General features: G+C 43.6%; 1 protein-coding gene across 1 annotated transcript in view; it reads left to right on the top strand.

Annotated features, from left to right (window-relative positions):
* The first annotated feature begins 1,721 nt into the window (after nt 1-1,721).
* LOC124710137 (estradiol 17-beta-dehydrogenase 2-like) overlaps nt 1,722-26,114 on the top strand; it is a 78,924-nt gene continuing 54,531 nt past the window's right edge. The window contains exon 1 of the mRNA XM_047240902.1: nt 1,722-1,869. Within this exon, the coding sequence (XP_047096858.1) occupies nt 1,722-1,869 (148 nt within the window). The remainder of the gene's footprint in view (nt 1,870-26,114) is intronic.

Genomic DNA, 26,114 nt, shown 5'->3' with positions numbered 1-26,114 from the left:
TAAGTAACATTTCACTGCACACGTTTCTGTTGGTCATAGTACATGGACAATATGTGAGAAGTAGGGACTGATAGTGTTTGCACATGTGTTAATGATTCAGCAAGGGACTGGATAACAGCATTGCTGGATCTAAGGACAATTCCAGAAACTTTGTGAGTGCACAAGTGGTGGTTTATGGACTTGCTATATTGTCCGCAAGACTCTTCGATGGTGATTGTGCACCTGCACATTTGCAACAGATGGCTGCTGGCCGTCTCTACCAGGACTACAGTGGGTCTGCATCTTTGATGGCCCACCAATTGCTACAAGGACTGCAGTGGGACTGCACCTCTGGTGGCCCACCAGCACCGTAATTTCTACCAGGACTACAGTGGGTCTGCTCTGTGATGACCTACCTACCAATACTCTTCAAAATTTCGACTGACTCTGCTGTGGGTTTGCTCTGTTGTGGCCCATTACCTGTATGCATGTCAAGAGTCAGCACTGTCTTTCCGTTGGAAGGACAACACTACTTCTTCAAGACTGCATGGAAATCCACTACTTCTGTGTGCATTTTCTTTTACTGCTCAGACTTTGAGAAAAACACTGCAATTTTACTGTGACGAATGATGAACAATCTGGACTGTCTTTATGGACTGTGAGAAATTTTTAGCTTTTGACCAACATTGTATCAATAAGTGTGTGCATTGTTGTAATACTCGCCATTGTAGTGTTGGGCAGCGGCAGCTGGATGTGAACAGCGCGTAGCGTTGCGCAGTTGGAGGTGAGCCGCCAGCAGTGGTGGATGTGGGGAGAGAGATGGCGGAGATTTGTAATTTGTCATGAACTGCTATATTTATATATGATGATATCAAGGTAAATACATTGTTTGTTCTCTACTAATATCTTTCATTTGCTAACTATCCCTATCAGTAGTTAGTGCCTTCCATAGTTTGAATCTTTTATTTAGCTGGCAGTAGTGGCGCTCGCTGTATTGCAGTAGCTTGAGCAGCGAAGATTTTTGTGAGGTAAGTGATTTGTGAAAGGTATAGTTTAATGTTAGTCAGGGCCATTCTTTTGTAGGGAATTTTGAAAGTCAGATTGCGTTGCGCTAACAAAATATTGTGTGTCAGGTTAAGCACAGTCGTGTAAAATTGTTCAAAGGGGACGTTTCAAAGTAGAACAACACACCGTTGCCTGATAGTCCACAGTATTATTAATCGGTGTACTTTTCTCACATAGCACATAAAAAGCGGCATGAGACCAACAGTAGCTCACTGTTTGGCTGGAGTGGAGGCAGCGAGTACACACAATAACAAAATTCATAGCTCCTGTGAACGGGAAAGCGTTATACGGATATTGGTGCCTCTCGCGTCCATCTAGAAAAGATAACCTGGAGATGCCTAAATAAGGTGAAACGCGTCGTTGAAAAAATAAAAAAACTAAAATTGCAACCAAGACTGTTTTTAACCAAAACTCATAGCATCTGAAGAGACAACTGGGTCGGTCAGCGAAATACTGTGGAGAAAATGGAAACAACAACTTCGCTGAACACCCATGAGCTCACCACTGAACAATGGTGGAGTCACCCTAGTCGGCTTTTCTATTCGCTTTGTCGGTTAACGCACTCCCTTTAGCATTATTATTGCTCTGTGTATCATCGGGTAGCTGTTCAGTGCAGCAGTGGATGACGGCGGCCGCGTTACGAAGTTTTTCCTGTTACAGCAGGAAGCAGAGGAGGTATGTTGGCAGTACTGGCCGCGGTGTGCCAGTGGGTGGGCGCTGTGTCGCTGGCGTCGCTGCTGGTCTGGTTGGTTGGCACCGCCCTGGAGAAGCTGAGGCCGCTGCGGCTCCTGGACAACCTGCCGTCGCGCGCCGTCCTCATCACAGGTCAGCTGTCACTGGGTAACCAGCCCATATAACAGAGTTCCATATTCACATGTGATTTTACGTACCTTTGATGTTACTTGTGAGACCACTGCAACATGGGTACAACGTCTTTCAATTAAGATGTTGACCAAATATTAGTTACCATGCATGGAGAGCTGGCCCGAGTGGCCTAGCGGTTCTAGGAGCTACAGTCTGGAACCGTGCGACCGCTACGGTCGCAGGTTCGAATCCTGCCTCGGGCATGGATGTGTGTGATGTCCTTATGTTAGTTAGGTTTAACTAGTTCTAAGTTCTAGGGGACTGATGGCCTCTGAAGTTAAGTCCCATAGTGCTCAGAGCCATTTGAACCATTTTGAACCATGCATGGAGAGTCTGGTCTGTATGCTGGTAAAGTAAGTAGTTACGTCATTGGCAAGTGTATTTTAGAGCTGCAGCATTCTATAACATGAGCATAGTTCGACTTTCAGAGAGTATGCAATATGCCAAAGAAACTTTGGGTAACAAAAGAAATATGCACATAGACAAAGAAGGAAGTACAAATAAACCAGAAAAAAATGAATACACTATTTTAGAGATTTCCAATTCACTCAAGATTTGTTGTTGCAACAGTGTATATGGAGTACACAAAATGATTACATTTACACATCTGTAGCACAAGTGGTTCTGAGGTACCAGGTGTCGACCGATGCTGAAACACCAATATCAGAGTGTACAGATGGCGAACAAGTACTAATCTAATCTAATCTGTCCTGTGATACGGTATTTTATGCCTACTCGACCTTTTCATGTAGTCCTGTGAGTGTTGTTGGTTGACGAGTTGCGTAAGTGTCTTCTCTTCTCGAGGTATCCCACACGTGCTCGATTGGAGACTAGTCCAGTGATCATGTTGGCCAGAGAAGTTTTTGCACGTCCTACAGAGCATGTAGAGTTACACGGGCAATGTGTGGGTGAGCAGCATCCTATTTGAACAATGTATCGTCTTCCTGCTGCAAGAACGGCAAGAGAACAGGCCTAAAAACATTCTGCACTTACCGAGCGCTTGTTAGCGTTCCTTCCAGAAACACCAAATGTGAACGTGAGTTATAGTTTATTACACCTCAGACCATAAGATTTGGTGCGAGGGCTGTGTGCCTTGGACTAATAGAATCTACGAGACAGCACTCACCAGGTCTACGTCGTAGGCGCAAACGACTATAACCTGCATGCAGGTAGAATGTACTTTCATCGCTGAAAATCACGGCGCGACATTCCATCTTCCAAGCGATCCTCTGACGGCACAAGTCGAATCGAGCACGTCGATGCTGTGGCTTGAGTGGAAAACGGGCTAGATATGTACGTGCTCGTAGTTGCACTGCTAATAACGGGTTCGCAGCAGTTCATGTTGACACATCTGGGCGCACAAGCCTTCACCCGTTGATGTATCTGTACGATCTGCCACTGCTGCCCTTACAATACGACAATCCTGGAGGCCTATTACTGCGTGGACGTCAACAACCTGTTAAAGAGTAGACACAGACGCCGCTCTGGTAGCTATGCCACTACGCTGTCTGTTGACGGACAACGTTGAAACCGTTGTCAGTACATCAACTATCCCACAAATGGCATATGCCATCATCAGATCAAAATTGACGTCGTCTTTCTAGTGTATTAATTTTTCCCAGCTGTGTATGTAAGGAAAAAGAGAAATCTGTAGTATAAGACACCTAGGAACGAAATAAATAGGAAGCACAGAAAAGTCAAGGCGAAATACCTGCAGGAAAAGTGTGAAGAAACCGAAAAGAAATGATCATCGAAAAGATTAATTCAGCATGTTAAAACGTCAACACAACTACCAGTAAATTTAAAAGTAATGACGTCAAAAGAAAGAGTGCAATGGAAATTCCGCTGTTAAACGGTAGGAGGTGGAAAGAGTACACAGAAGACGAGGAGGAAGAAGTGTCAGATCAAATGCAAGGAAGTCCAGATGAAAGCAGAGTGTGAACTCCGCTGATACACGCGGAGAAGAGAGCAGATGGATAAAAAGAGTACACTGAAGACATCTATGACGAGGAGAAACTGTTTTACAATGGCAAAGTAATGGGAGCCGTTATGAAGACAGAGCTGATCCAATGCTAGTCATATTTTAATAGACATTTTGTAGACTTGCGATCAAATAAGGAGCAATTTTTAAGCGATTTCTGATATCTGTGGAGGAAGTGGCAACTCAAATTGGTTTGTAGAACTTGTGAGATGAGAGGCATACCATCAGACTCCCGAAAAAATTTGCGTTCACACAGTTTTGAACAAAGCAAGGGCTCGTATGTGCGGTTCCTGTCGCACAATCAACTTACTTTTCTGACAAAAATAATACACATAGGAATTAAAGGGAAGACTGATGTTATGTTGTTTATCGATAGTAAGTAGGCAAAGAAGATTGTGGCGCAAAATATGTCACTGATACAGCCACCGATGATATACTCGGTGACTCATCAGATTCCCACACCCTTCCCTGTTACACATTCCTGACAAAGTGTAACTGCCATATGTATAATATGACAAGAAATTCAAAAATTTGTGAGAAATTCAAAAATAGCTGGCGTCTTCCCCATCTCTTATGACCTTGCTGTGGAATTAGGTCTCTTCTAAGTAAAAGTTGGTCAGAAACACAAAAATCCAAGACAGTGGAAGTAGGTCATTTGTACTAATTACAGAATCTCCTGGAATACTGGTGCAGTCCAACTGTGACTTCAGAAACCAAGATGATGATCCAGAATGGCTAGCCTGGAATACTAGCACAGCTCTATGATGTCAAAATCTGAGATGACTTGGGATACCGGTGCAACATTACTATGATGTCAGAATCTAAGATGGCTGACCAGGGATTACTCGCGCAGCTCTATGACGTCAGAAACCCATACGCTAGGACAAATGGAAATAACGTGCTTGCTAGAAACTGCCTGGTGCTGTAGAGATATGTATGGCTATTTACAGCAGGGGGTCAGGGATTTTCTCTGCCTCGTGATGACTGGGTGTTGTGTGATGTCCTTAGGTTAGTTAGGTTTAAGTAGTTCCAAGTTCTAGGGGACTGATGACCATAGATGTTAAGTCCCATAGTGCTCAGAGCCATTTGAACCATTTATAGCAGTCATGTCACTAGTTGTAATTGTGGATTACCATTCTGTCTGTCCTAAGCTAAACAGTTCCTCTCTGAAGTCACCATGTAAACAGTTGTTTAAGTTTGGTCAGCACATATGTCATACAGCATCGTAAGCCTACTTTACCATAAATTTAAGGAATTGCCCATTTGATGCCACAGTTCAGTAAAGGCATTCTAGAACGACTGAGTCTTTAACATCACACCAGGGGGAATGGTCCTCCGTGGACTCTGGACACGCCACTGCTGCCCTCACGCTGCCTCCAGCATCCACAGTAGCTGAGCATGTCCACAAGCCTCCACAGGTGGATTGCATAGACAATGCTGCCGCTGCTGTAGCTTTACTGTAAGACAGTCACTGCTGTCACGGTCGAGGACTGTCGCACAACTTCGTGCAAGAGTGCTATGCCACCTGTGGGCTAGCACACAACACCACTGTAACCACCAACCGGTGTATGTGGACTGCTGCAACATTGATGTCACAGTGTTGTCTGCTCAGAACATACTGGGCTTGCTCCTCAGTGGATCCAGACGTGACGATATGCAGCCATCCTGCTATGTTTTAAAGATGTGTGACAAAGCTGTCTGTGTTATTTCCAGTAAGTTGTACCTGGAATACAGTAAGAATATCTGTTAGTCACGGCTTTTCCACAACATGGAAAACTGCTACAACAATTACTCGTCCACATGTGTTAGCCAGGCACTAACCAGTATGCTACACCACACACACACACACACACACACACACACACATATATATATATATATATATATATATATATATATATATATATATATATATATCGTTTGACGCTTATTTCGTGAGATATTTGATATCGCGATCGATGGACCACCATATATATATAAGCGTCAAACGAAAACACTACAAAGAACGAAACTTGTCTAGCTTGAAGGGGGAAGCTAGATGGCGCTTTGGTTCGCCCGCAAGATGGCGCTGCCATAGGTCAAACGGATGATGATGAGTCCCATACTGGAGCGTAGGGGAGCGACGCGGGAGACCCGCGCCGCCTTACTAGGCAAGGCCTTAGTGGAGGTGGTTTGCCATTGCCTTCCTCCCTCCGTAAAGGGGATGAATGATGATGATGAAGACGACACAACAACACCCAGTCATCTCGAGGCAGGAAAAATTCCCGCCGGGAATCGAACCCGGGACCCCGTGCTCGGGAAGCGAGAACGCTACCGCGAGACCACGAGCTGCGGATATCAACTGCGTTTTTTTTAAATAGGAATCCCCATTTTTATTACATATTCATGCAGTACGTAAAGAAATATGAATGTTTTAGTTGGACCACTTTCTTCGCTTTCTGATAGATGGCAATGTAACAGTCACAAACATATGGCTCATAATTTTAGGCGAACAGTTGGTAACACGTAGGTTTTATAAATTAAAATACAGAACGTAGGTACGTTTGAACATTTTATTTCGGTTGTTCCAATGTGATTCATGTACCTTTGTGAACTTATCATTACTGAGAACGCATGCTGTTACAGCGTGATTACCTGTAAATACCACATTAATGCTATAAATGCTCAAAATGATGTCCGTCAACCTCAATGCACTTGGCAATACCTGTAACGACATTCCTCTCAACAGCGAGTAGTTCGCCTTCCGTAATGTTCGCACATGCATTGACAAAGCGCTGACATGTTGTCAGGCGTTGTCGGTGGGTCACAATAGCAAATATCCTTCAACCTTCCCCACAGAAAGAAATCCGGGGACGTCAGATCCGGTGAACGTGCGGGCCAGGGTATGGTGCTTCGACGACCAATCCACCTGTCATGAAATATGCTATTCAATACCGCTTCAACCGCACGCGAGTTATGAGCCGGACATCCATCATGTTGGAAGAAACGCGAGCTATGAGCCGGACATCCATCATGTTGGAAGTACATCGCTATTCTGTCATGCAGTGAAACATCTTGTAGGAACATCGGTAGAACATTACGTAGGAAATCAGCATACATTGCACCATTTAGATTACCATCGATAAAATGGGGGCCAATTATCCTTCCTCCCATAATGCCGCACCATACATTAACCCGCCAAGGTCGCTGATGTTCCACTTGTCGCAGCCATCGTGGATTTTCCATTGCCCAATAGTGCATATAAGGCCGGTTTACGTTACCGCTGTTTGGGAATGACTCATCATCACTAAATAGAAAGCGTTCAAAACATCTGTCATCGCCCCGTAATTTCTCTTGCGCCCAGTCGCAGAACCGTACACGACGTTCAAAGTCGTCGCAATGCAATTCCTGCCTGTTTCCTTAAATAATGTAACTATCCAGCGAACGGTCAGGACACTTGGATGATGTCCAGAATACCGAACAGCATACATAGCACACGCCCGTTGGGCATTTTGATCACAATAGCCATACATCAACACGATATCGACCTTTTCCGCAATTGGTAAACGATCCATTTTAATACGGCTAATGTATCACGAAGGAAATACCGTCCGCACTGGCGGAATGTTACGTGATACCACGTACTTGTACGTTTGTGACTATTACATGGCCATCTATCACAAAGTGAAAAAAGTAGTCCAACTAAAACATTCATATTTCTTTACGTAATACACGAATATATAATAAAAATGGGGGTTCATATTTTAAAAAACGCAGTTTATATCCGTTTGATCTATGGCAGCGCCATCTAGCGTGCCAACCATAGCGCCATCTGGTTTCCCCCTTCAAGCTAGACGAGTTTCGGTCTTTGTAGTTTTTTCGTTTGATGCTTATTTCGTGAGATATTTGGCCCGGTCAGTATCAATGGACCACCCTGTATATACACTTCTGGCCATTAAAATTGCTACACCATGAAGATGACGTGATACACACGCGAAATTTAACCGACAGGAAGAAGATGCTGTGATATGCAAATGATTAGCTTTTCAGAGCATTCACACAAGATTGGCGCCGGTGGCGACACCTACAACGTGCTGATATGAGGAAAGTTTCCAACCGATTTCTCATACACAAACAGCAGTTGACGGCGTTGCCTGGTGAAATGTAATCACATGTCAGTTCTAGTATAATATATTTGTCCAATGAATACCCGTTTATCATTTGCATTTCTTGTTGCTGTAGCAATTTTTTATGGCCAGTAGGAAGTTTTGCATCACCGCGGTTCCGAAAGTTCAGGCATCTGTACAGAAAATTGGAACAGAGAACAGCATAAACATCATTTCCGCCCTTTTTATTGCTCATGAAAACTACACATTGCGTGTTGTACTACCATACAGCGAGACCTTCAGAGATGGTGGTCCAGATTGCTGTACACACCGGTACCTCTAACACCCAGTAGCACGTCCTCTTGCATTGATGCGTGCCTGTATTCGTCGTGGTATATTATCCACACGTTCATCAAGGCACTGTTGGTCTAGGTTATCTCACTCCTCAATAGCGATTCGGGGAAGATTCTTCAGAGTGGTTGTTGGGTCACGTCGTCCACAAACAGCCCTTTTCAATCTATGGCTCTGAGCACTACGGGACTTAACTTCTGTGGTCATCAGTCCCCTAGAACCTAACACCTAACTAACCTAAGGACATAACACACATCCATGCCCGAGGCAGGATTCGAACTTGCGACCGTAGCAGCAGCACGGTTCTGGGCTGTAGCGCCTAGAACTGCTAGGCCACAGCGGCCGGCTTTAGTGACATCTCTGAACAGTCAAAGGGACTGTGTCTATGCCGGCCGCGGTGGCCGAGCGGTTCTAGGCGCTTCAGTCTGGAACCGCGATGCTGCTACATTCGCAGGTTCGAATCCTGCCTCGGGCATGGATGTGTGTGACGTCCTTAGGTTAGTTAGGTTTAAGTAGTTCTAAGTTCTAGGGGACTGACGTCCTCAGATGTTAAGTCCCATAGTGCTCAGAGCCATTTGAACCATTTTTGAACTGTGTCTGTGATAAAATATCCACAGTCAACGTCTATCTTCAGGAGTTCTGGGAACCGGGGTGCGTTTTTTTAAATAGGAACCCCCATTTTTTATTACATATTCGTTTAGTACGTAAAGAAATATGAATGTTTTAGTTGGACCAATTTTTTCGATTTGTGATAGATGCCGCTTAATAGTCACAAACGTACCACGTAACATTCCGCCAGTGTCCATGGTATTTGATTCGTGATACATTACCCGTGTTAATATGGACCGTTTACCAATTGCGGAAAAGATCGATATCGTGTTGACGTATGGCTATCGTGAGTAAAATGCCCAACGGGCGTGTGCTATGTATGCTGCTCGGTATCCTGGACGACATCATCCCAGTGTCCGGACCGTTCGCCGGATTGTTACGTTACTTAAGGACACAGGAAGTGTTCAGCCACATGTGAAACGTCAACCACAACCTCCAACAAATGATGATGCCCAAGTAAGTGTTTTAGCTGCTGTCGCAGCTAATCCGCACATCAGGAGCAGACAAATTGCGCGAGATTCGGGAATCTCAACAACGTCGGTGTTGAGAATGCTACATCAACATCGACTGCACCCGTACCATATTTCTATGCACCAGGAATTGCATGGCGACGACTTTGAACGTCGTGTACAGTTCTGCCACTAGGCACAAGAGAAATTACGGGACAATGACAGATTTTTTGCACGCGTTCTATTTAGCGACGAAGCGTCATTCACCAACAGCGGTAACGTAAACCGGCATTATATGCACCACTGGGCAACGGAAAATCCACGATGGTTGCGACAAGTGGAACATCAGCGAACTTGGCGGGTTAATATATGGTGCTGCATTATGGGAGGAATGATAATTGGTCCCCATTTTATCGATGGCAATCTAAATGGTGCAATGTATACTGATTGCCTACGTAATGTTCCACCGATGTTACTACAAGATGTTTCACTGCATGACAGAATAGCGATGTACTTCCAACATGATGGATGTCCGGCACATAGCTCGCGTGCGGTTGAAGCGGTATTGAATAGCATATTTCATGACAGGTGCATTGGTCGTCGAAGCACCATACCCTGGCCCGCACGTTCACCGTATCTGACGTCCCCGGATTTATTTCTGTGGGGAAAGTTGAAGGATATTTGCTATCGTGATCCACCGACAACGCCTGACAACATGCGTCAGTCAGCGCATTGTCAATGCATGTGCGAACATTACGGAAGGCGAACTACTCGCTGCTGAGAGGAATGTCGTTACACGTATTGCCAAATGCATTGAGGTTGACGGACATCATTTTGAGCATATATTGCATTTACAGGTAAACAAGCTGTAATAGCATGCGAGGTGGCGCAGTGGTTAGACACTGGACTCGCATTCGGGAGGACGACGGTTCAATCCCGCGTCCGGCCATCCTGATTTAGGTTTTTCCGTGATTTCCCAAAATCGCTCCAGGCAAATGCCGGGATGGTTCCTTTCAAAGGGCACGGCCGACTTCCTTCCCCGTCCTTCCCTAATCCGATGAGACCGATGACCTCGCTGTCTGCTCTCCTTCCCCCAAAAACCACCACCAAAAACCACCACCATGCGTTCTCAGAAATGATAAGTTCGCAAAGGTACAACAATGGAACAACCGAAATAAAATATTCAAACGTACCTACGTTCCGTATTTTAATTTAAATAACCTACCTGTTACCAACTGTTCGCCTAAAATTGTGAGCCACATGTCTGTGACTATTACATTGCCATCTATCACAAAGCGAAAAAAGTGGTCGAACTAAAACATTCATATTTCTTTACGTACTACACGAATATATAATAAAAAAATGGGGGTTCCTATTTAAAGAAAAAACGCAGTTTATATCCGTTTGACCTATGGCAGCGCCATCTAGCGGGCCAACCATAGCGTCATCTGGTTTCCCCCTTCAAGCTAGACAAGTTTCGTTCTTTGTAGTTTTTTCATTTGACGCTTATTTCGTGAGATATTTGGCCCAGTCACGATCAATGGACCACCCTATATATATATATATATATATATATATATATATATATATATATATATATGTGTGTGTGTGTGTGTGTGTGTGTGTGTGTGTGTGTGTGTGTGTGTGTGTGTGTGTGTGTGTGTGAAGCGGCAAAGAAATTGGTATAGGCAAGCGTATTCAAATAAAGAAATATGTAAACAGGCAGAATACGGCGCTGTGGTCTGCAACGCCTATGTAAGATAACAAGTGTCTGGCACAGTTACAGATCGGTTACTCCTGCTACAATGATAGGTTATCAAGATTTAAGTGTGTCCGAACGTGGTGTTACATTCGGCGCACGAGCGTTGAGACACAGCAACTCCTAGGTGGCGATGAAGTGGGGATTTTCCCGTACGACCACGTCCGAAGTGTATTGTGCATATCAGGAATCCGCTAAAACATCAGATCTCCGACATCGCTGCAGCCGGAAAAAGATCCTGCAAGAACGGGACCAACGACGACTGAAGAGAATCGTTCAACGTGACGGAAGTGACACTCTTAAGCAAATTGCTGTAGATTTCAATGGTGGGGCATCGAAAAGTGTCAACGGGAGAAAAAACAGTGAAACATCAGTTTTCGCACCAGAAGGCCCACTCGTGTACCAACGACGACTGGGCAACAAAAAGCTTTACGCCTCGCTTGGGCTCGTCAATACCGACATTGGACTGTTCATCACTGGAAACATGTAGCCTCGTCAGAGGAGTCTCTTTTCAAATTGTATCGAGCAGATGGACGTATACAGGTGAGGAGACAACCTCATGAATCCATGGACCCTGCGTACCACCAGAGGACTGTTCGAGCTGGTGGAGGTTCTGTAATGGTGTGGGGCGTGTGCAGTTGGAGTGATATGGGACCCTTGACACGTCTAGATACGACTATGACAGGTGACATGTACATAAGCATCCTGTCTGGTCACCTGCATCCATTCACGGCCATTGTGCTTTCCGATGGACTTGGGCAATTCCAGCAGGATAAGGCGACACTCTACACCTTCAGAATTGCTACAGAGTGGCTCCAGGAACACTTCCGCTGGCCACGAAACTCCCCAGACATGAACATTATTGAGCATATCAGGGATGCCTTGCAAAGTGCTTTTCAGAAGAGACCTCCACCCCCTCGTACTCTTACGGATTTATGGACAGCCTTGCAGGACTCATCCTGTCAATTCCCTCTAGCACTATTTCAGACATTAATCGAGTCCATGACATGTCGTGTTGCTGCACTTCTGTGTGGCCGGCCAGAGTGGCCGAGCGGTTCTAGGCGCTGCAGTCTGGAACCGCGCGACCGCTACGGTCGCAGGTTCGAATCCTGCCTCGGGCATGGATGTGTGTGATGCCCTTAGGTTAGTTAGGTTTAAGTAGCTCTAAGTTCTAGGGGACTGATGACCACAGCAGTTAAGTCCCATAGTGCTCAGAGCCATTTGAACCAACTTCTGTGTGCTCGCGGAGGCCCTACACGATATATATATACTGAAGAACCAATGAATCTGGCACTCTGCCTAATGTCGTGTAGGGCCCCCACGAGCACACTGAAGTGCCACAACACCACAACACGACATACACGACATGGCATGGACTCGATTAATGTCTGAAGTAGTGCTGTAAGGAATTGACACCATGAATCCTGCAGGGGTGTCCATAAATATTTGTAACAGTTCCACGAGATATTCGTTCATCGGGACCATAAAGGAGTACGCCACATGATGGATAGATTTTAGTCACATCAGAGCAAGACATTTCGTCAAATGAAAATAACTGACCTTGCGTCTTTCTTTACCCACAGAAGTTTGTCGAGGTGTCCTGCAAGGAAGTCTGTGTCATTATTCGTGCTGTTTCTGGAAGTCTTATTGCGATCCATAGCTGCTCGACTGGGTAACTAGTCGTTATTGGGAGAAACGTTTATCGTCTGTGCATACGCCGATGACGTTATGGTACTTCTTCGCACTCATGACGACATAACGGCGGTCAAGAACATTTTGGATGCATTTTGTCGACTTGCGCGAGCATAGATTAATGACCGGAAATTTCGTTTACACAGCTTGCGGGAATCTGACACAGTTGCAATTCCGTGGGCTGTGGCGGTCGCCCGCCATCGACCTTTGGGTGTTATTGTTGATCATGATCCATTGAGAATCGCTGCGTTAAACTGAAAGTTCGCCACGGAAAGGATTCGTTGCCTCACAAGGTTTAGACCTTGGAAACATTTCTTAATTAAAGCCTAATTTGTTACACAAATTTTCTCCCACCTGCGATGATGTCCAGAAAGTTATAACGGTTATTGAGCAAGATTATCTAGTGAAGCTCTATTTTTTCGGTGCGTTGTAAGGTTTTGGCGAGACTTCACTGATGGGAGGTTTGGGCTCCCTGATTTGGCCAAGGCTTCTGTTTATCTCTTCGACGCACGATTTTAAGGTGTCTTTGTGTCCCGCCCACCCCCCACCCCCCGAAGTCACTTACAGTTCGCCTTTTTACCTTTATCAGACCTGCGAGATTAACCCCTCTTGCACATGACAGTAGGATAAATAACAAATCGAAGCATATTCGGGAGTTTTTTACTGATATCAGTTCTTTCCCAGTCGCACGTCTTTCCAAATTGCGTTCCCTCTGTGGAGACCCTGTCGCCAGAGACAGATTGGCAGGTTGTTTGGTACAATGCCAGCCTCCTGCTTCTCCGATGGAGGTGGCGGCCTTATGATACCAAGTCGTTCATAACCTTGTTCCCACCAACGCTCGACTTTTTCGCATTGGTCTTAGTGAGATAGACTGATGCAGTCGTGGTAACGAAAGAGATACACTACATCCTTTGTTCACCTGCGGCCACAGACATTGGAGTTGATTCCACCATCAACTGACTTTTCTTACGAGGACGACGGAAGCGGCAATTTCCGGTGAGATTTTCCTGCATCCTGAGTCAACCTTCTTTCCCAGCCCGAAGAACAATCGAGTTATACGGCTTGTCGGACATTACGTTTATTACATGCTGGGGATCAGATATGACCCGGACCCTTGTGCCTTTTACCGGTATATGGTTACGTCACATTGGACGTGGCAAAGAATGCAACATTATTGTGCACTTTTTGCGATTATGCTGTATGTTGTATTTAATCGTCAAAGAGTTGGATAATGAGTAAAATCCCTTTTATGTTTGCATGTTTCATTCCTGTTTCCTTGCTTCTGGTTAAAAAAAAAGTGATGAGTTAAACAGGCATCGTGTAATTTTCGTCATGGTCTCTTTTCAGGTGTGTTGTTACACAACTTATTTAATTTTTGTGGTCTATTTGTCTTGCTTTTCTTAATTAATAAAAAATAAACGTAAAGATCCTGGCAATATAAGTCACCTAGCAATGAATTAAGAAGGAAGTGCGGGGATGTTAGGGCGAGATGGCTACATGAGCAATGAGGAGGAATCGTAGAAGAAATTATTGACGAAAGGACTGACTCAGCGTACAGAAAAGTCGAAACAACCTTCAGTGAAACTAAAAGCTGCATTAAGAGTCCAGTGAGAATTCCGCAGTTAAATGCAGAGGAGAGAGTGGATAGGTGGAAAGAATACATTGAAGGTCTCTATGAGGCAGAGGAATTGTGTGATGACGTGTTAGAAACAGAAGTCGCCAGGGAAGAGATACAGGAGCCACCAGTACTTGATTCATAACTTAAAAGAGCATTGGACAACTTAAGCTCAGATAAAGGTTTCGGAATAGATAATTTTTCATCAGAATTTCCAAAATCTTTTGGGGAAGTGGTAACCATACGACCATTCCCGTAGCTGTATAGAAAATATGATACTCTAGATGTACCGCAAGAGTTTCCGAAAAACATCATCGCCAAACAAACAAAAAAGTGTGTGAAATCTTATGGGACTTAACTGCTAAGGTCATCAGTCCCTAAGCTTACTCACTACTTAACCTAAATTATCCTAAGGACAAACAAGCACAGCCATGCCCGAGGGAGGATTCGAACCTCCGCCGGAACCAGCCGCACAGTCCACGACTGCAGCGTCTTAGACCGCTTTTTTTTTAAATCACATTTCGTTCGTTTTATCTGCTCTGGGCGGACGCCGCAAGACACCCGTTTCGTTCCTCATTGATCAATTAACTCAGTTTTTTTTTTATTACAGAGAGCGAGTAGCCCTCTGAGCGAACACGCTGAGCTACCGTGCCGGCATATAATAAGCAGAAGAACGCAGAATAAAGTTGAGTATGTGTTAACGACGATTAGTTCGCCTTTAGGAGAGGTAAAGGCACCAGGGAGGCAGTTCTGACGTTGTTGTTGGTAATGGAAATAAGGTACACGAAAAATCAAGGCACGTTCATGGAATATCTCAAGATATAAAGATATATCTGGAGATATAAAGACGGATATGCATAGGGAAAGACGGGTAATATACAAGACGTACAAAAACGAAGAGGGAACAGAAAGAGAATGAAGCGCTCGGATTAAAACGGAGTGTAAAGCAGGGATGTTTACCTATATTGTTTAACCTATACATCGAAGGAGCAATGATGGAAAAAAAGAGGTTTCAAGAATGGAATTAAAATTCAAGGTGAGCGGATATCAATGATAAGATTCGCTGATGACGTTGCTATTCTCAGTGAAAGTGAAGACTTACAGGCGTGTTGAATGGAATGAATAGTCTAACGAGTACAGAATACAGATTTGTGATATGAGGCTCTATTGCAGAACGAGTCAGAAGACTGACGATTAAAAATGAGAAAGTGGTGATGGCGGGGGGGGGGGGGGGGGGGTGGAGGGGGGGGGGGTGGGGGGGGGGGGAAGGGCGGGGCGGCACGCGTGGACGAGCTAAGAAAAAAAAACACAGGTAACGTGTCGGTCAAAACAAGGACACAGCCTTCACTTAGAAAAACTGAAAGCAAGTTAGCGAGTAGAGAGTTTCAGCCCCACGGCTACCTACGCACGCGTATAAGTGAACGAAGCTAGACTGGATGGGCCACGTGCAGCTCTCTGTTTACAGAACCTTTTAAAAGACGTTCCACACAGCCGACAAAGTATGTAAACTGGTACCAACCACTGCCATGGTATGCGTGCCAAATGAGAAAAATTTCAACCCCAGTGGAAAAGAATATTACTTTAAGAAATCGGAAGTCCATAGGCTTGAAAAAAGAACTCAACAAACATGAAAAGCAAGCAGATACTCGCCGGTCGCGGTGGTCTCGCGGTTGAGGCGCTCAGTCTGGAACCGCGCGACTGCTACGGTCGCAGGTTTGAATCCTGCCTCGGGCATGGATGTGTGTGATGTCCTTAGGTTAGTTAGGTTTAAGTAGTTCTAAGTTCTAGGGGACTGATGACCACAGAAGATAAGTCCCATAGTGCTCAGAGCCATTTTTGAAGCAGATACTCCTGTGTCAAAAACTGTCAGGTTGTCGTAGCTCCCAGTCGTAAGATAACTCTCTCAAACCCCGCTGCAGAGGAGGGGTCGAAACTCAAAAGCAAAACCAGGGAGAGAAATACTATTTTATTCTACTGAGATAGACAGTGAAATATCAAAATTCAAGTTTATTTACAATGGTTCTTTTAAAATTGAGACCGTTCCTCACCCTAATGCTTTCTGTCTGATATGACCTAAGTCAGGTAAAAGATTGGTCAAGCATAACGTAATCGATCTGAGGCATTACTAGAGTTGAAATTATTGATGTCTGTAAGGCAAATGTAAAAATGAAATAAGATTTGAATCTATGTTTGTAATCAGATAATGATAATTTCACGTAAAAATGTTAGAACCTAAGTGTTATGTAAACATCAGTAGTAGGATTGAGCCATTGTGTAGTAGTGAAATAAATACCAAGATACTAAGACTTTTGTTTAAATTGCATGTGAAATATAATGAATCGATGCTTAGTAAGGTGGAGAAAGGGTACATATCATAGTAAAGAGAACGTGATATGGGGGAAACTGCAGATAAATGAATTGTGGTTATACACTATGTGATCAAAAGTATCCGTACCTCTGGCTGAAAACGACTTACAAGTTCGTGGCGCCCTCCATCAGTAATGCTGGAATTCAATATGGTGTTGGCCCACCCTTAGCCTTCATGACAGCTTCCACTCTTTCAGGAATACGTTCCATCAGGTGCTGAAAGGTTTCTTGCGGAATGACAGCCCATTCTTTACGGAGTGCTGCAGTGAGGACAGGTATGGATGTCGGATGGTGAGGCCTGGCACGAAGTCGGCTTTTCAAAACATCCCACAGATATTATATAGGATTCAGGTCAGGACAGTGTGCAGGCCAGTCCATTACAGGGATGTTATTGTCGTGTAATCACTCCGCCACAGGCCGTGCGTTATGAACAGGTGCTCGATCGTGTTGAAAGATGCAATCGCCGTCCCCGAATTGCTCTTCGAAAGAGGAAAGCAATAAGATGCTTAAAACATCAGTGTACGCCTGTGCTGTGATACTGCCATGCAAAACAACAATGGGTGCAAGCCCCCTCCATTAAAAACACGACCACACCATAACACCACCGCCTCTGAATTTTACTGTTGGCACTACACACGCTGGCAGATGACGTTCACCGGGCATTCGCCATATCCACACCCTCTCATCGGATCGCAACATTGTGTACCGTGATTCGTCACTCCACACAACGTTTTCCACTGTTCAATCGTCCAATGTTTACGCTCCTTACACCAAGCGAGACGTCGTTTGTCATTTACGGGCGTGATGTGTGGCTTATGAGCAGCCGCTCGACCATGAAATCCAAGTTTTCTCACCTCCCGCCTAACTGTCATAGTACTTGCAGTAGATCCTGATGCAGTTTGGAATTCCAGTGTGATAGTCTGGATAGATGTCTGCCTATTACACATTACGACCCTCTTCAACTGCCGGCGGTCTCTGTCAGTCAACAGACAAGGTCGGCCTGTACGCTTTTGTGCCCTATGTGTCCCTTCACGTATCCACTTCACTATCACATCGGAAACAGTGGACCTAGGAATGTTTAGGAGTGTGGAAATCTCGCGTACAGACGTATGACACAAGTGACACCCAATCACCTGACCACGTTCGAAGTCCGTGAGTTCCGTAGAGCGCCTGATTCTGCTCTCTCACGACGTTTAATGACTACTGAAGTCGCTGATATGGAGTACCTGGCAGTAGGTGGCAGCACAGTGCAACTAATATGAAAAACCTATGTTTTTGGGGTGTTCGGATACTTTTGATCACATAGTGCAGAAGTGAGAAATATACAACCACAAAAATGTTAATATGTGGAAAAAATGCCCTATATGGTAGAGAACTAATTACCTATTCTGAAGGAAGAATAGATCTAAGTGGAATTGATTTGGTGGATTGAAACCTGATACAAGACTACCAATCGAAAGTCTGAGATGTAAGAAGTACTAATACCTATTACGAAAGTAAGAAAATTATGGTTATGTAATCAAATTTCAGAATGTTGCTATAAGAAAAGACACTTAGTGAAGCATTAATGTGCTTCGAGAAAAATGTACTCACTGAATAACAAAATATTTAATGCGTCAGTAATGTAAGTAAAAGCAATATTTAATGTGTTAGATTAATAATGTGTGATAAAACTTCCTTCGTGATGTATCTATTTAAATGATTAATGAAATGAAATGGAATGATAGCGTGTCATTGTTGGCCTGGAGGCCCCATGCGTGGAAGTTCGGCCGCCTAGTGCTAGTCTTATTTCAATCGACGTCACATTGGGCGACTTCCGTGCCGGTGATGAGTACAACACAACACCCAGTCCACGAGCGGTGAAAATCTCCAATCCGCCCGGGAATCGAACCTGGCCCACTGCATGGTAGGCAAGCACGTTACCACTCAGCTTTTCTTTTTTTTTCTTTTTTTTTAAACGCTACCCCTTTTTTTTACCAGGAACAGGGTAAATTAACAAAAGATCTTTATTGGTACAAACTTAAATACAACAGAAATGCCATCCTTCCGGCGAAAATAACACAAGACATTATACTCGTACCAGGCGAGCAATTTTTTTGTTTTTATGAACAAGGTGTAGGAAAAAAAGAATAATAATCCTGAAGTAAGCAAGAGGTGTGAACCAAATATACAGTGGAGTGAGGGAAAAACCACTGTGTTCTGGTATAGTGCATAAAAGAAAGGAGGTGCGTGTCCATGCGCCTACTCCACTGTGAGTTACAACATAGAAAGTAGCGCGGGGAGTCGCAGATGTCAGCAGGGGGGGCGGGAGTATTGTTGGCGTGTGGCACCATCCAACTGAGCGGGGGTGACGTAAAGATCGCATGTAGGTAATTGGCGAAGAAGGTGCGGTAGCGCGGTCGGTGTTCGACTTGACTGTGGGCGGTTTGTAAGTACTGCCAGAAATCAAGGCGTGATTTGTCGCCATCATTATACATGTAGGTGATCGTCCATCCCTTGACCCATACAATTGCATGATTTTTGGCGGCGGGGAAATAAGTATTCTCAGGATGGATAAAAGTCCATGGGTCAATCGAGTCCGGTGGAACGCGGAGGTAACAGGCAACGAACTGTCGGGCCAGTTTCCAGACGTCACTGGTGGCAGCACAAGTCAGTTGATGGACATCGTCATCCACGAGGTGGCAAATGGAACAAAGTGGAGAGTCCAGTAGTCCGATGGCGTGAAGGCGATGATTTTTGGCGAATTTTTCATTTGCGACTTGGTACCATGTTGCCCGGACGTGGGAGGGAAGAAAAGGCTGGTGGATATGACGCCAAACCGTGGGCCACCGCTTGGACGGATGTTTCTCTTCGATATTGTTGCTGGATATGGAACGAAGCAGTGGGGTGTAAAAATCTTTAGGTTGAGGAGAACGCGTGGTCGGTAAGAGTGTGTGAGCGTAACTGAAGTCGACGATGAAATCAGAAATGTGCGCCAGATGGTGCTTGATGTGTCCGACTGGTACTGGTGGTGTTATGGTTGCGGGTACAAGAATTTCCAGCAAGCTGCGCGTAAGGGAGGTGCCCCCGTGCCACTGCTCGTGCATGGTGGGCGTGTACAAGGACGCCGCTCGGATAGCTAAGCAGGCGGACTAAATGAAGAATAATTACATGTTTTACACTATACAACATACAAATATATCTCATGTTAAGAGTTCAAAGAATTTTTGCAGAATTATGGTATAATGATAATTATATTTTATTTCTTGATCATTACGAACGAAACTTGGGTCGTGCTAGCCACTATGTCCCATGTTCGGACATACAATTGTCAATACAAATTAACTGAACTTGTGGCATATGCAACATGCTCACATGCCTCACATGCTGAACAGTAATTTGATTCTATGATTTTAAAACCGTTTCTTGTAATTATGTGTATTTGTGAGTTTTCTCAATAATTAGTGTTTACGATACTGTAATATGGTACAAGTGAGAAATAATTGTATGAAAGCATTGTAGTAAAGCCACTGGCCTTGTCAGAGACATTAATACTGTACAGAGCCCAAAGAATAGCTTTTAATCTAACAATACCATTGCTGTAGTGAGTGCACACAGTCATAGCAGTGCAGGCAAAGTGGAGGGTTTCGAATCATCTGTAGTGGATATGTACTCGAAATGTTGGCCCAGTAATGCAAAACTGTGGTCGTTGTGGAGTTGGTATTGCAATATATTGCAAGGCAAAATTTATAATTGAGCAAGCATGTGTGGGCGCAGTACCTGGTTATAAGTGCCTGTGTGTCAGCGACACTTCGAAGGCAGGATACCAAATCGTTAGCATTAGCGATGCAACAAAATCAATGTACACCTAACGACATCCTCATCAGTCATTGTCGTAGGTTCCAGGGCGAAGGCCAGCAGCGCCGAGAGGGGGCACCCCTGTCACACTAAGCGCCTGATCAGGATCGGTTGTATGAACATACCATTGTACAGCAACCAGGACGTCATGTCATGCAGGAGACGTATAACCACCTCAACAATAGTTTCTGGGTACCCCCTGCCTGACGTCTAAGGGCAACAAAGCCAAGGACAAATGCTGAGCTCGAACGAGAGCAGATTCCTGTAGCGACAGAGTGATGTCCCATTGTTGTATGCTCTGCCTAGCGATGCCTCATCATAGGAGATGGCGTAACACTGCCAAAATACGCGTACAGATCTTGATATCGCTGTTTAGGAGAGTTAACGGGCGATAGTCACGGACCCGTTTGAAGTGTGTGAACAGGCACAATGCGGCCCTGTAGAAAGGCACAGGGGGACGCTCACTGCAGGGACATCAGTTCTCCATAGATAACAATCCACAATATCGGAAAAACACTATAAAATTCAAGGGGGATGCCGCCAGGGTCAGGTGACTTGTTAGCAGCTCCCACTCGGATAGCATCAAGGTATTCTTGTTATGTTACTGGTGTCTCCAGTTCCAGAGATGCGTCCTCTGGTATTTTGCCGAACATGAGCCGAGACATTTCTTCAATGACAGCTGGTGAACGAGGGTCGTTAGCGTACAACCTAGCACAATGTGCGTGGAGGCACATTCAGTTCCTCATTGGATGTCAAGTTGTCTGCCTTCGTCATCAGTGATGAATCGAACCAGGCAGCGATATGAATCCCAAGTCACCTTGAAACACGTATGTAACGAAGCAGCGATGGCGAGGCATTGTAGCATCTGTGACCAGAGAGTTTGCGCTTGACCGCGCGAGTGTTGCGAGCGGTTCTCAGTCAGTCAGTCGTTGCGAGTCTGTCTGTAGTCGTTGCGAGTCTGTAGCTGTGTCTAGTTGAGAGCAGTACTCTAGTAGTAGTCGTGCAGTGCAGTACGCTAATAGTCGTCATGCAGAGCGGTCGGTCAGTAGTAGCAGCCCAGTGCGGTTGTGTGATGTAGGCGGTCGGCAACACTGGTCAAGATGGTGAATAAGTTCCTCCAAGCGGTGCGCAACAACAAGAGCAGAAATGTGACATCCATTTATTCTGAGGTAAGACTTTAATTCTGATTGTTTTGCACAGGGCCAAAGACCGATATTTCGGTTTAATTGTATTTTCTTGTCACTGAACGGACTTTAAATTTTGTGAAAAATTTATATTTGAGTCAGATTGCGAATTTCACATTTTTGTTGCCATTGTCAGTACATTTCATTGTGGGCAGGTTACGCTAAGCGCAATGTCCATTAGCATTTCTAAATAATATTGTCCATTCTTTTAAATCATTGCAGGGAGGTTATTCTTGGCTCCTATTCATTTATTATTTCTTTCTTTTAAATTACTGTGGAGAGGTTACACTTGGCGACACCCAGTCCAGGATCGTATTTCATTGAGAGTCTTTTGAGCAACAGTCAGATATCTGCTCTTATTTGCTTAGATATAATTAGGATTTGGCGCAACGCTTTTACTAATCTTGTGACTTTCCTTCTACAGGTCAACGGCAATTTGTTGCTTTGTTGTATTTGTGTGTTGCTTTTGCATTGTGTTTATTTGTTTTGTGAAAAATTTTGACTATTGTAAAAATGCCGCGAAAGACTGTGAATAGTGTATCGCGAGGTATTATGAATGAAATTACCGACTCAAACAACTTTACCGATAGGACATGTGACACGCGGTGTGATGATGACAATCCTGCGTTCACTAACAATCAGTGCATTACAACCATTAATGATGACTTTTACCCTAATGATGAACAAACGAACTCAATTGTCTCGTCTGTTAATTTGGCGACAATTGATGACGCGGAGCGGTCTATAGTACTGAGCGCTGCCGAGCTTAACACACCCGATTTAGAAAATCCAAGTAATGTACAGACAAATTTTTCTAATGAAAATGAACAGTGTACTGAAAGTACGACGGATTTATTTAATTCCGAAATAGTGTCTGACAGTGTACATTTGACTGGCAAACCCTATTCTAAAATGCAGAATGACCAAATGGTCGCACAAAACGTGAGAATTGCACATATACCACCACACAGTACTGAGAATGTAACAGCTACTTTTGGGTGGGATCAAGTTATGGCATTTTTACGACAAATGAGTGAAAAACAGAGTGAAGACAACAAACACTTAAATGAAAAATTTAATAAAAATGACGAAAATCTCAAACAACAATTTAGTGAACAGAATAAAAAATTAGACAAACAAAGTGAAGATTTTAAACAACTCAGTGAACAGGTCAAACAACAGAACGAAAAACTTGACAATAATGCCGAAGATCTCAAACAACTTAGGGAAGATAACAAACAAGATAACGAAAAACTCAAACAATACTTAAATGAAAAATTAGACGACAATTCCAGACAGCTTAGTGAACAAATAAGAGCCGTTGCCGCGCAGTGTCATGACACTAAGGAACAGTTGCGCGTGGAAATTGAGGCTTGTTCACAAAAAAATAGCGAAGAAATTAAGTCTGTTGCGCAGGAATTAAGGGAAATGCAAACAGCCGCAACAGACACACTCAGAGACGAAATTAGCGGAGTCGCTAAACAATGCTCTGAAAAAGCTACACAACTACGGGACGAATTTAAAGCAATGACAGCAGAACTTTCGCGCACAATGGATGAAAAGATCGACGCGAAATTCGAACAGCAGAACATTCAGATTAACGAGCGCTTTAATCAACACATACAAAACAGTGATACGCGTTTCCGCAAATTTATTCAGGATCAAAATAAAGTGAAACGTCAGGTTATGGAAACAATCACTGCACAAAGACAAGAGGACAAACGTAAAATGTTCGCGAAAGCGAAGACGTATGTAGACAATAATATTACTACAGTGTCCGACAAAATTAATACCATAGAACAGTTGAACGCGGAATTACGGGATGAAATTTCTGATCTTAAATCAAAAACAGATACACACACAGTAAATATTCAGACAGTGACAGACAGATTCGAACAATTAGATCTAACACAGGATTGCGATGTCATCAAAGCTGATGTTAAAAAACTGAGCGAAACTACGCGTAAGTTGCAAAAACAGATTAATGCGTCCGATTCTAAAACCGATGATCAGGCAAAAATACTGACTGAAAAATATGATGAATTGGCCAGTCGTATTGATGTTATCGAAAATACTAATGACAATAAATCAGACGATACTGCACCGGTTTCATTTATCCAAACACCTGAATTTCAAAATTTACAGCAGACAATTAATGAGATCGATTCATCTAACAACACGTTACGTAGGAAGTTGTCAAATTTAAAACAAGAAGTAACACAGATGAAAAACATTTCAGTTAATAACATACCACAACAGACGCCACTTTGCGAACATTTGTCTGACTCACGCAGCGTGTATAATGTGAGCAATTTACAGCAACTACGCGACTTAAAATCCGAAAAGCCACGCGACTTAAAATCTGAAAAGCTACGTAACTTGAAGTACGAAATGACACAGACAAACGAATTCTCACACAAACCTGAACGTGTTCTCAAATTCAGTGACGAGAGCGTTGATAATAAGCAGTTTGCATTTGTAAGAAAATGTAAAGAATTTAATAATGACAGCGTACAGGTACACGTTTTGCACTGTATACGACAATTTATCTTTGTACATTCACCGCTATTACCTGTAATGCAGAAGCTAGCTTTGAACCTGATGCGACAATTTGCTATTGCATTTACAACAGCATTGCCTATAATGCAGAAACTAGAATTAACATGGATACAACTATTTGCTTTTGAATTTTTACCGCTATTGCCTGTAACGCAAAAACTAAAATTTATTCTCAGTGCGTAAAAGACCTCAGGGGATTCATTACGCTTTAATGAATATGTGCCGTAGCGAGCATAGGGCCCCGAGTTGTAGTAGTGCTGTTTCATCTTTAGTTTTCTGCACTGCTGCCTTTTCTTCTACTATCCTTTATATCTATCAAAACTGCTCTTTAACTATTGCTCTACCTAGTATTAAGAAACGAGTAATGAAAACCGGATATGACAAATTTTTACCGAATGTGACAATATTCAGTAGGCACTCCCGTAATGACAACTACCGCCGTAATTTTAATTACAGATAAAATCGTAATCATCAGTATGTACAAAATTTTCGGCAGTCTATAGCGTAACACGTCAGTAAGAAATAACAGAACAGTTCATATAGTGGATATGCCACAGCATCCTCCCGTAAAATAAATAACGGAACGTACGATAGATTTTAACCAGATACAGCACAGATTGCATATTACAGTAACGCAAACATTACTTTTGACACGCAGAATTTTGTTCACGAGAATGTTATCTGAAACATGCTTCGTTGAATGCTCCACTTTTATCGCACCCAGATCTTACTAGAAATTTTTCCATTGCCACCGACAGTTCCAACACCGCTTTAGGCGTACACATTTTCCAGGAAACATCGCATTTGCAAGCCGCATTCTGTCACCTGCTGAGCGAAATTATTCCGTTACAGAACTTGAAACATTATGTGTTGTATGGGCTTTCACGAGATTTAGGCACTTTCTTTATGGCAGACATACCACTGTTTACACAGATCACAGAGCGATACAATTTTTACTTTCAGCTAAATTTACTCACGATAGACTAAGTAGATGGAAACTGTATTTACAGGAATTTAATTTTACATGTTATTATGCATTCCTGACGAACTGGTTAACAAATTAATTTGGTACACTCATTTAAGCTACGCACATTACGGAGCACGAAAATGTTTTCTTATACTGAGACAGAACTGTTATTTTACCAACATGGAGAAACGTATACGACGAGTTTTAGCGTCTTGTAAAATTTGCCAGAAAGCTAAATCAGACACCACTTCACATATTCCTCCTTTATATCCCATTATACCTGTTAAGTTAAGACACATGGCCGCAGTAGATATTTTTGGTCCGATTCCGAGAACTAACAGAGGTTTTTGCTACATATTTGTCGCTGTTGAGCTCACTTCAAAATTTGTTACTTTCACTCCATTAAGCAAAGCTACTGCTAAAACTGTTTCGAAAGCATTTGTAAAACATTTTCTATCTCATGTAGGGCATGTGATGAAAGTAATTTCTGACAATGGAGCTCAATTTCGTAGTACCATATGGACACGCATGTTACGAGCCAGAAACATTTCTCCGATCTATATATCCAAGTACCACGCTTCTTCGAACCCCTGTGAACGATTAATGAAAGAAATTGGTAAACTGTGCCGAATACACTGCCACAAAAGACATATTGATTGGGACACACACATATTCTCATTCCAAGATGTAATTAATTCCATTCCAAATGAATCCACTATGCTATCTCCGTCTGTTATACTGAAAAATGCTG

The sequence above is a fragment of the Schistocerca piceifrons genome, chromosome 1, assembly GCF_021461385.2.
Source record: "Schistocerca piceifrons isolate TAMUIC-IGC-003096 chromosome 1, iqSchPice1.1, whole genome shotgun sequence".
NCBI classification, from domain to species: Eukaryota; Metazoa; Arthropoda; class Insecta; order Orthoptera; family Acrididae; genus Schistocerca; species Schistocerca piceifrons.
Note: the sequence above shows the minus strand (reverse complement) of the source record. Positions and strands in the feature narration are given on the sequence as shown.